The sequence below is a fragment of the Salvelinus sp. IW2-2015 genome, linkage group LG15 (genome assembly GCF_002910315.2).
Source record: "Salvelinus sp. IW2-2015 linkage group LG15, ASM291031v2, whole genome shotgun sequence".
Lineage (NCBI taxonomy): Eukaryota > Metazoa > Chordata > Actinopteri > Salmoniformes > Salmonidae > Salvelinus > Salvelinus sp. IW2-2015.
In genome coordinates, this window is record NC_036855.1 from 5,313,664 (window position 1) to 5,325,071 (window position 11,408).

The 11,408-nt window shown below is 41.2% G+C and overlaps 1 protein-coding gene across 1 annotated transcript in view; it reads right to left on the reverse strand.

Moving 5' to 3' along the window:
- LOC111973957 (adhesion G-protein coupled receptor V1-like) overlaps nt 1–11,408 on the reverse strand; it is a 248,282-nt gene that overhangs the window by 138,352 nt on the left and 98,522 nt on the right. Inside the window, 3 exon segments of the mRNA XM_070446866.1 lie at nt 1,852–2,123; nt 2,320–2,400; nt 2,640–2,786. Coding sequence (XP_070302967.1) covers nt 1,852–2,123; nt 2,320–2,400; nt 2,640–2,786 — 500 coding nt within the window.

Here is an 11,408-nt window from a genome sequence, read left to right on the forward strand (position 1 = left end):
CATGATGCCATCTATTTTGTGAAGTGCACTTGTCCCTCCTGCAGCAAAGCACCCCCACAACATGATGCTGCCACTCCCGTGCTTCACGGTTGGGATGGTGTTCTTCGGCTTGCAAGCATCCCCCTTTCTTCAACCAAACATAGAGATGGTCATTACGGCCAAACAATTTTATTTTTGTTTCATCAGACCAGAGGACATTTCTCCAAAAAGTACAATATTTGTCCCCATGTGCAGTTGCAAACTGTAGTCTGTTTTTTTATGGCAGTTTTGGAGCAGTGGTTTCTTCCTTGCTGAACGGCCTTTCAGGTTATGTCGATATAGGACTCGTTTTACTGTGGATATAGATACTTGTACCGGTTTCCTCCAGTATCTTCACAAGGTCCTCAGACTTGTGGAGGTCTACAATTTTTTTCTGAGGTCTTGGGGGATTTCTTTTGATTTTCCCATGATGTCAAGCAAAGAGGCACTGAGTTTGAAGGTAGGCCTTGAAATACATCCACAGGTACTACTCCAATTGACTCAAATTATGTCAATTAGCCCATCAGAAGCTTCTAAAGCCATGACATCATTTTCATTTTTCATCAATTCTCGGGCAGACTCTTTTCTCTGTATATATCAATGATGTCGCTCTTGCTGCTGGTGATTCTTTGATCCACCTCTACGCAGATGACACCATTCTGTATACATCTGGCCCTTCTTTGGACACTGTGCTAACAAACCTCCAAACGAGCTTCAATGTCATACAACACTCCCTCCGTGGCCTCCAACTGCTTTTAAATGCTAGTAAAACTAAGTGCATGCTCTTCAACCGATTGCTGCCCGCACCCTCCTGCCCGACTAGCATCACAACTCTCGACGGTTCTGACTTAGAATATGTGGACAACTACTAATACCTAGGTGTCTGGTTAGACTGTAAACTCTCCTTCCAGACTCACATTAAACCTTCTTCAGACTAGGGTCTATTTTTCTCCACTTCCTGTCTGACTGACATGCCCAAAGTAAACTGCCTGTTACTCAGGCCCAGAAGCCAGGATATGCATATAATTGTTACCATTGGATAGAAAACACTTTGAAGTTTGTAGAAATACTACACTGAGTGGTTTCCCATTGGCCTACTACACTGAGCGGTTTCCCATTGGCCTACTACACTGAGCGGTTTCCCATTGGCCTACTACACTGAGCGGTTTCCCATTGGCCTACAACACTGAGCCTTCTGGGAAACTCACATCATAGAGATGACCTACTTCACTTATGTGGAAGGCACTGCTCCAATATACATAAGGACTTTTGTCGCCTTACTCCCTCCTGTCTGTGCACACAAACCATGTTTTGTCAACAGTGGATTGGGGACACATTAGCTATGCCTGGTAAGTATCATATCTGCACCTTACCATCTCTGCACCACATAAGCCACGTCACCATCTCTGTACCACATGAGACACTTCTTTATCTCTGTACCACATGAGACACTTCTTTATCTCTGCACCACATGAGACACTTCTTATTATCTCTGCACACATAAGCCACGTCACCATCTCTGCAACACATGAGGACACTTCTTTATCTCTGCACCACATAAGCCACGTCACCACCCATTGCACCCAATAAGCCACGTCACCACCTCTGCACCAATAGCCACGTCACCACCTCTGCACCACATAAGCCACGTCACCACCTCTGCACCACATAAGCCACGTCACCACCTCTGCACCACATAAGCCACTTCAGAGCACGCGGAGAAGAACTAATGAATACAAAATGGCACCGTAGCAAAATGTCAACATAGAAGATTTTAGATTGCAAAGACAAATACAGAGGACGTGGTTTGTAGAGAAGGTCACGTGAGTTCACATGAGGTCACCTTCGGTGACGACCAAAAGAAGAGTGTCTGCTCCTTTGTTGAGAGACTCTACTTGTTGAGCTCTGCTGCTGACAGGCAGAGGCCTAGGGTTCTGGAAGTGCCCTCCACTCCACTGGAACAGCACACAGCCGTCGCCCGTCTTTMTCCTCACACAGACAACCAGGTAGAGGCTGGTCCCATGGGAGAAGGGAGACACGATGAGGACACCCTGAAGCTCCAGGCTCTGATGGAGAGCCAAGACACTTCCGGTCCAAACGAACACCTGGTAGAAACAAGACAAGTTAGCTACTAGCTAGTCGAGATCAACTCCAGGTGGTGTGGTCTAAATCCATTGGCCGTTTTAATTYGAATGACAATCGTAATGTGGTGGTGTGCATGTGGATATCATGTCCTGGAGCACCTGTACTGTACAGGTATGTCTCAGGTTATGGCAAGTTCATTTTAACCCCCAAACTCACCTGGCTTGAGGCAATCAAGTAGTGTCTTTTTTCAATGGAGAAGTGTTTAACATCAAGAGCTTCAACAGCCAGTGATTGTTCCTATGGGGAAAAGGTTTGATGTTGTATAAAAGGAATACATTACTCAACATAATGCCACTGACATGGAGTGACTGTCAAAAACAGAACTAGCCATAGGAACAGAAGACCAATGAGTGAGTGATTTATAGTAAGTAATTGATTACTATGTAGATCTTACATAATGTCTGCAGGCAGAAAACACATCATAAGGACCAGAAATTAAAAGACAACAGTCAAGTCCARAAAGTAACAGTCTTCACCAGGGTTAGATTGAGGTCCTGTTGCACTCTGAACAGGCTGAGGTTGACAGCAGGGTAGTCCGGGAGGGCGCCATGTGTGATCGCTACATAGGATGAGCCGTTCACAGAGAAACCCACACACATCCCAGGGTCTTGGATCGTCACCGACTGAAAACAAGACAGAATTATATGTATTTGAGCCATTTAGCAGATGGTCTTATCCAGAGCGACATACAGGATCAATTAGGGTGAAGTGCCTTGCTCAAGGGCAAGGGATTATCACCTAGTTGGCTTTTCACCTAGCAAGGCATTTTCAGCTAAACATTTTCACCTAGTTGGCTCGGGGATTCGAACCAGCAATCTTTCGGTTACTGGCCCAACGCTCTTAACCACTAGACTACCTGCCTCCCCATAGTGCAATCAGGCATCATGATATACTGTAAATAGACTGATGCATATGTGTATGCAACACAAAGCAAGGCAGTTTTCTAAAATCTGTTCTGGGTGAGTCGTTAATGTCTTCCTTCCCTTGTTGACCACTACCCCTTCATCTTTCTGGCCTCCTATGTAGTTCAACTACTGTCCCTACAGTGCCTCCAGTAACTATTCACATCCCTTGACTTTTTCCAACATGTTTTGTGTTACAGCCTGAAATAAAAATTGATTCAATTGAGATTTTGTGTCACTGGCCTACACACAATAACCCATAATGTCAAAGTGGAATTATGTTTTTAAACATGTTTACAAATGTATTAAAAATGAAAAGCTGAAATGTCTTGAGTAAATAAGTATTCAACCCCTTTGTTATGGTAAGCTTAAATAAGTTCAGGAGTAAAAATGTGCTTAACAAGTCACATAATACGTTGCATGGACTCACTCTGGCAATAATAGTATTCAACATGATTTTTGAATGACTACCTCATCTCTGTACCACACACATACAGATAATTGTAAGGTCCCTCWGTCGAGCAGTGAATTTCAAGCACAGATTCAACCACAAAGACCAGGGAGGTTTTCCTATGCCTCACAAAGAAGGGAACTTATTGGTAAAAAAAAAGAAAAGCAGATACTGAATAACCCTTTGAGCATGGTAAAGTTATTAATTACACTTTGGATGGTGCATCAATACACTCAGTCACTACAATGATATTGGCATCCTTCCTAACTCAGTCGCTGGAGAGAAGCAAACCGCTCTGGAATTTCACCATGAGGCCAATGATGACTTTAAAAAGTTAGAGTTTAATGGCCGTGATAGGAAAAAACTGAGGATCAACAACATTGCAGTTACTCCACAATACTATCTAAATGACAAATTGAAAAGAAGGAAGCCTGTACAGAATACAAATACTCCAAAACATGCATCATGTTTGCAATAAGGTACTACAGTAATACTGCAAAAAAAATTGGCAAACAAATTAACTTTATGTCCTCAATACAAAGCGTTATGTTTGGGGCAAATCAAACACATCAAGGTGTCGTGTCTGTGACTATCATTAATTGTGARGACTGTTATTTTATCAAATCAATTCTCTATTGGTATTATTATTATGTGATTAAACTAATAATGCAAACTTKAATTAACTAGGAAGTCGGGGCACCACGGGAAAATGTTTAGTCTCTAGTTTCCGAATCGACTATTCAGATATTTTCAAATCTTATCAATTAGTCTTCTATTAATGAATGATTAATTATTACCTCATTAGTCTCATTCCAAATATCGTAAAATCTTTGGGTATCTGCACAAACACTAGTTTACATCACGAATCACCAATATACAAATTGACTTAATTATTTATTTACTAACTAACTAAATAAATAAATAAATAATCACAGAAATACATAACAAACAAACAGTAGATATTGGTTACTAACAATGATAGAAAAGTCCCTAGTGGGCTAAGCCAATATGACGGGCTGGTAGACAAAAGGAAAGGGGTGGGAWCTGAGAAAGAGCGGGAAAGACAAAATGTATTCACTACACACAGTCTATAATTATATTAATTGAAATGCTAATCCTTTGCACATGAATGGCTGCTCATTCGAGAATAATTGCAATTTATATATTTACGCCCGCATGTCGTTGTTTCTGTTGGAATCCTCGATCGTCCTGTAGAGTTCATCAGAGTCTCTGGTTAACTTTCCCAGAMGTCACAATGTCTTTTGTGGTAGAGTAGATGTGGTAGAGTAGATGCTTTGGCGGTTGTCGGTATTCTCGTTCTAGATTTACGTAATTTCTAGCTGCAGACTAGTAATTATACATCTAAGTTTTGCTCTTATTCTGTAGTGATCGATAGTCTCAGAGTTTAACCATTTCCAGCCGTGTAGCCAAAACTACAGCTGTATGGTCTCCGATGGCATATAGATTTGTAGCCTAGAGGAAAACCTGTTTCAGTCTGCCTTCCAACAGACACTGGGAGACAAATTCACCTTTCAGCAGGACAATAACCTAAAACATGAGGCCAAATCTACGCTGTAGTTGCTTCCAAGACAGCCCAACACCACACCAGAAGAGATGCCAGATGGGATAGACTGGCGGTGCTGGTGGAACAGCTGCTTGGGAACGCCATACAAACTACTCAAGGAGGTAAAGAGGAATCCTGGATAGAGGAACACACACACACAGACGGGCGACAGAACACACACACCACACACAGAACAGATGGATGAAACACAGCAGCAGACGGAGAACAGCACACACACACTTTAAGGTAAGCCTCTGATTCTTCATTCACAAGGCGTTCGTTAGTATGTACACACCAGCTACTATAAATGACATTCTCTTGAGCCGGCGCTGTGGTTTTCCATTGGGCCACTACACGAGGGCGGTTCCCATTGGCACTAGCACAGAGCGGTTTCCCATTCGGTGTTACTAACACACTGAGCGTTTCCCATTGGCCACTACACTGAAGCGGGTTTCCTCATTGGCCTATGTACACTGAGCGTTTCCATTGGCCTACTAAACACAGAGCTCCGGGAAACTCACATCCAGTAGATTCCTATTGGAAGGCACTGCCCAAGATACAGAAGGATTTGTCCGCCTTACCCTTCTCTGTGCACACAAACCCTTTTGGTCAACAGTGGCATGTGGGACACATAGCTATCTGTAAGTATAAATTCTGCTACTACGTCATCTCTGCACACATGAACAGCCGTCTTTATCTCTGCACCACGAGACACTTCTTTATCTCTGCACCACAGAGACACTTCTTATCTCTGCCACCACATAAGCCCACGTCATCCCACCTCTACACCACCATAAGCCACGTCACCTATCTGGCAACCACATACCCACGTCAACCATCTCTGCACACAGAAGACAACTTCTTTATCTCTGCAACCACATAGAGCACGTCCACCATCGTCTGCACACATAACTGCTCCACGTCACCATCGTCTGCATGCACATGAGACACTTCTTTATCTCTGCACCACATAAGCCACGTCACCATCTCTGCACCACATAAGCCCACGTCACCATCTCTGCACCACATAAGCCATCTTCGCCAGAGCACGCGGAGAAAACTAATGATATACAAATGTGCAACCGTAAGCAAAATGTAACTATAGAAGATTTAGATTGCAAAGCAAGACTATCAGAGGACTGGTTTGTAGATTAGAAAGTGGTCACGTGAGGTCACATAGTCACCTTCGGTGACAGACCACAAAGAAGAGTGTCCTGCCCTTTGTTGAGAGACTCTACTTGTTGAGCTCGTGCTGCTTGACAGGCAGAGGCCTAGGGTTCTGGAAAGTGGCCCTCCCATCCACTGGACAGCCACACAGCCGTCGCCCGTTCCTTTACTCCTCAACAGACAACAGGTAGAGGCTGGTCCCATGGGAGATGGGAGACCAACGATGAGGACACCCTCGAAGCTTCCAGGCCTATGGAGAGCCAAGACACTTCCCGGTCCATAACGAAACCACTGGTAGAACATACAGACTAGTTTAGCTACTAGCTAGTTCGAGGATCAACTCCATGGTGGTGTGGTCTAAATCCAGTTGCCGTTTTAAATTCGAATCAGACAATCGTAAGTGGTGGTGTGCATGTGGATATCATGTCTGGAGCACTGTACTGTACAGGTAATGTCGTCCAGGTTATGGCAAAGTCATTTTAACCCAAACTCACCTGGCTTGAGGCAAATAGGTAGTTGTCTTTTTCAATGGAGAAGTGTTTAACACAAGAGGATCAACAGCACAGTGATTGTTCTACTGGGAGAATAGGTTTGATGTTGTTATAAAGGGAATCATTACTCAAGCATATTGCCACTGACATGGGATGACCTGTCAAAAAAGACTAGCATCCAGGAAAGAAGACGAATGAGTGAGTGATTTATAGTAAGTATTGATTACTATGTAGATCTTACATAATGTCTGCAGGCAGAAAACACATCATAAGGACCAGAAATTAAAAGACAACAGTCAAGTCCAGAAAGTAACAGTCTTCACCAGGGTTAGATGAGGTCCTGTTGCACTCTGAACAGGCTGAGGTTGACAGCAGAGTCGGGAGGGCGCCATGTGTGATCGCTACCATAGGATGAGCCGTTCACAGAGAACCCACACACATCCAGGGTCTTGGATCGTCACCGACTGAAAACAAGAAGAATGTATATGATATTTTAGCCATTTAGCAGATGGTCTTATCCAGAGCGACATACAGGATCAATTAGGGTGAAGTGCTTGCTCAAGGGCAAGGGAATTTCACGTAGTTGGCTTTTCACTAGCAATGTCATTTTCACCTAGTGGCTCGGGAGTTCGAACCAGCAATCTTTCGGTTACTGGCCCAACGCTCTAACCACTAGACTACTCCTCCCATAGTGCAATCAGGCATCATGATATACTGTAAATAGACTGATGCATATGTGTATGCAACACAAAACAAGCGAGTTTCTAAAAGCTGTTCTGGGTGAGTCGTTAATGTCTTCCTTCCCTTGTTGACCACTACCCTTCATCTTTCTGGCCTCCTATGTAGTTCAACTACTGTCCCTACAGTGCCTCCAGTAACTATTCACATCCCTTGACTTTTCCAACATGTTTTGTGTTACAGCCTGAATAAAAAATTGATTCAATTGAGATTTTGTGTCACTGGCCTACACACAATAACCATAATGTCAAAGTGGAATTATGTTTTTAAACATGTTTACAAATGTATTAAATGAAATGAGTCTTGAGTAATAAGTATTCAACCCTTTGTTATGGTAAGCTGTTCAGAGTTCAAAAATGTGCTTACCACGATACGTTGCATGACTCACCTAGGTCAACAAGTAACGTTGTAGCATCTAAAGTCATTAATAAGTCCAAGACACAGCATAACAGCTACAGGTCTGTTATATGAAGCCACCATTCAGATTTTAAAATGTTTTTACAGGAAGACACAATTATGTAAATCTATTCCTAACCCGGTTAGCAAAGAGCACCGATTTTCTCCCATTAGTTTCTTTCCTGCTCAGTAGCTATCACTACTCGAACTAAAATAAAAAATAATAGTATAGCCACGTAACTCAAGAAACAACTTCATAAGATGACAGTCTGATAAAGTATTTATAGCGTAATAAGCATATTTTTTTTTGTGAAAAATTGTGCATTTTCAGGTATAAATCACAGTGTCTATCATTGCAGCTGCAATCTGACAATAGTGTGACTCCAGCAGAAGACTACAGAGACAATCGTTCAGTATAACGAATTACTCATCTTAAAACATGCCAGAAAAATACACAGCGTACAGCGATATTGAAGCCCAACATCTGGTAATCCAACAATATTTCAATTTATAAATGTTTATAACGAAAAAAACTGTAAAGCGCTAAAGTACATAGCTATACCCGGCAGATTCGCTAGGCGCCCAGCGGCCATTCACATGCACAACAGATATATAAGACATCGTAAATGGGTCTTACATGGCTGATCTTTCATCAGAATTTGATCAAGTGTTCCTTTGTAGATGAGTCGTTGTTCCGTTCAGGAATTGTTGCCTTCCACTCCATTTAGCACAGTGACTTGGTGAGTGGCAGGATCTCTAAACGTAATAAATAGACAACGGAACACCAAAAACTCTCGAAAAAATCAAAATTAATCTGATTAATCATATTGAAAAAACATACATTACGTGATCTGGTCACATGTATCAAACAAACTTCGAGACGGAGATAGTTTCATCCATAATGGCCGCACAACAGAAACAATGGCAGCTACAAGTCGCACGATTTAGAGAACCGGAAGTTGTCGGTCACGCAAAGAATTAGCTCTCATTTCACGTCAGTCCCAGATAAACAAGAATATTTTTCCCCTCTGACGTCCTCTTGACACCCAGAGGAAGGCACAATGAGGTGTGTATTCGGGTCATAGGGGGCACGACATATATTAGGCAGAGCGGAAGGCTGGCATACACATCTTGCTTTTTTCTTCTTGTCATGGAAAGTGCTGTCATGACTTCTGTATCACTCAGAGACAAAATTGAAACGGTTTTATAAACTAGAGATGTTTTTCTTCCAATGGTATTATTTTATATGCATATAGTAAGGCAATTAATGAATAAGAGGCAGTTTAATTCTGTAGAGCAAATTATGCTAATGGGAAATTAGCACCCCTGTATTCTCAAGAACGTATTGCCAAGCTTAAATAAGTTCAGGAGTAAAAATGTGCTTAACAAGTCACATAATACGTTGCATGGACTCACTCTGGCAATAAGTATTCAACATGATTTTTGAATGACTACCTCATCTCTGTACCACACACATACAGATAATTGTAAGGTCCCTCAGTCGAGCAGTGAATTTCAAGCACAGATTCAACCACAAAGACCAGGGAGGTTTTCTATGCCTCACAAAGAAGGAACTTATTGGTAAAAAAAAGAAAAGCAGATACTGAATAACCCTTTGAGCATGGTAAAGTTATTAATTACACTTTGGATGGTGCATCAATACACTCAGTCACTACAATGATATTGGCATCCTTCCTAACTCAGTAGCTGGAGAGAAGCAAACCGCTCTGGAATTTCACCATGAGCCAATGATGACTTTAAAAAGAGTTTAATGGCCGTGATAGGAAAAAACTGAGGATCAACAACATTGTAGTTACTCCACAATACTATCTAAATGACAAATTGAAAAGAAGGAAGCCTGTACAGAATACAAATACTCCAAAACTTGCATCATGTTTGCAAATAGGTACTACAGTAATACTGCAAAAAAAATTGCCAAACAAATTAACTTTATGTCCTCAATACAAAGCGTTATGTTTGGGGCAATCAAACACATCAAGGTGTCGTGTCTGTGACTATCATTAAGTTGAGACTGTTATTTTATCAAATCAATTCCTATTTGTATTATTATATAGTGATTAAACTAATAATGCAAACTGAATTAACTAGAAGTCGGGGCACCACGGAAAATGTTTAGTCTCTAGTTTCCGAATCGACTATTCAGATATTTTCAAATCTTATCAATTAGTCTTCTATTAATGAATGATTAATTATTACCTCATTAGTCCATTCCAAAATCGTAAAATCTTTGGTATCTGCACAAACCTAGTTCATCACGAATCACCAAATAACAAATTGACTTAATTATTTATTTACTAACTAATAAATAAATAATAAATAATCACAGAAATACATACAAACAAACAGTAGATATTGGTTACTAACAATGATAGAAAAGTCCCTAGTGGCTAAGCCAATATGACGGCTGGTAGACAAAAGGAAAGGGTGGGACTGAGAAAGAGCGGGAAAGACAAAATGTATTCACTACACACAGTCTATAATTATATTAATTGAAATGCTAATCCTTTGCACATGAATGGCTGCTCATTCAGAATAATTGCAATTTATATATTTACGCCCGCATGTCGTTGTTTCTGTTGGAATCCTCGATCGTCCTGTAGAGTTCATCAGAGTCTCTGGTTAACTTTCCCAGACGTCACACATGTCTTTTGTGGTAGAGTAGATGCTTAGAGCTTTGTCGGTTATTCTCTTCTAGATTTACGTAATTTTAGCTGCAGACTAGTATATATACATCTAAGTTTGCTCTTATTTGTAGTGATCGATAGTCTCAGAGTTAACCATTTCCAGCCGTGTAGCCAAAACTACAGCTGTATGGTCTCCGATGGCATATAGATTTGTAGCCTAGAGGAAAACCTGTTTCAGTCTGCCTTCCAACAGACACTGGGAGACAAATTCACCTTTCAGCAGGACAATAACCTAAAACATGAGGCCAAATCTACGCTGTAGTTGCTTCCAAGAAAACATTGAATGTTCCTGAGTGGCCTAGTTACAGTTTTGACTTAAATCGGCTTGAAAATCTATGGCAAACTGACATGGCTATAGAATGATCAACACCAACTTGACAGAGATGAAGAATTTAACTAAATAAAAGTGTAGTATTGTACAATCCAGGTGTGCAAAGCTCTTAGAGACTTACCAGAAAGACTCACAGCTGTAATCCTGCAAAGGTTATTCTAACATGTTTGACTCAGGGGTGTATATTATGTAAATATATTTTCTGTATTTCATTTTCAATAAATTTGCAAAATTTCTAGAAATATGTTTTCACTTTGTCATGGAGTATTGTGTATAGACGGGGCGCAGGGAGCCTAGTGGTTAGAGCGTTGGACTAGTAACCGAAAGGTTGCAAGTTCAAATCCCCGAGCTGACAAGGTACAAATCTGTCGTTCTGCCCTGAACAGGCAGTTAACCCACTGTTCCTAGGCCGTCATTGAAAATAAGAATTTGTTCTTAACTAACTTGCCTAGTTAATAAAGGTAAATAAAAAAATAAAAAAAATAAAAATAAATAGACGT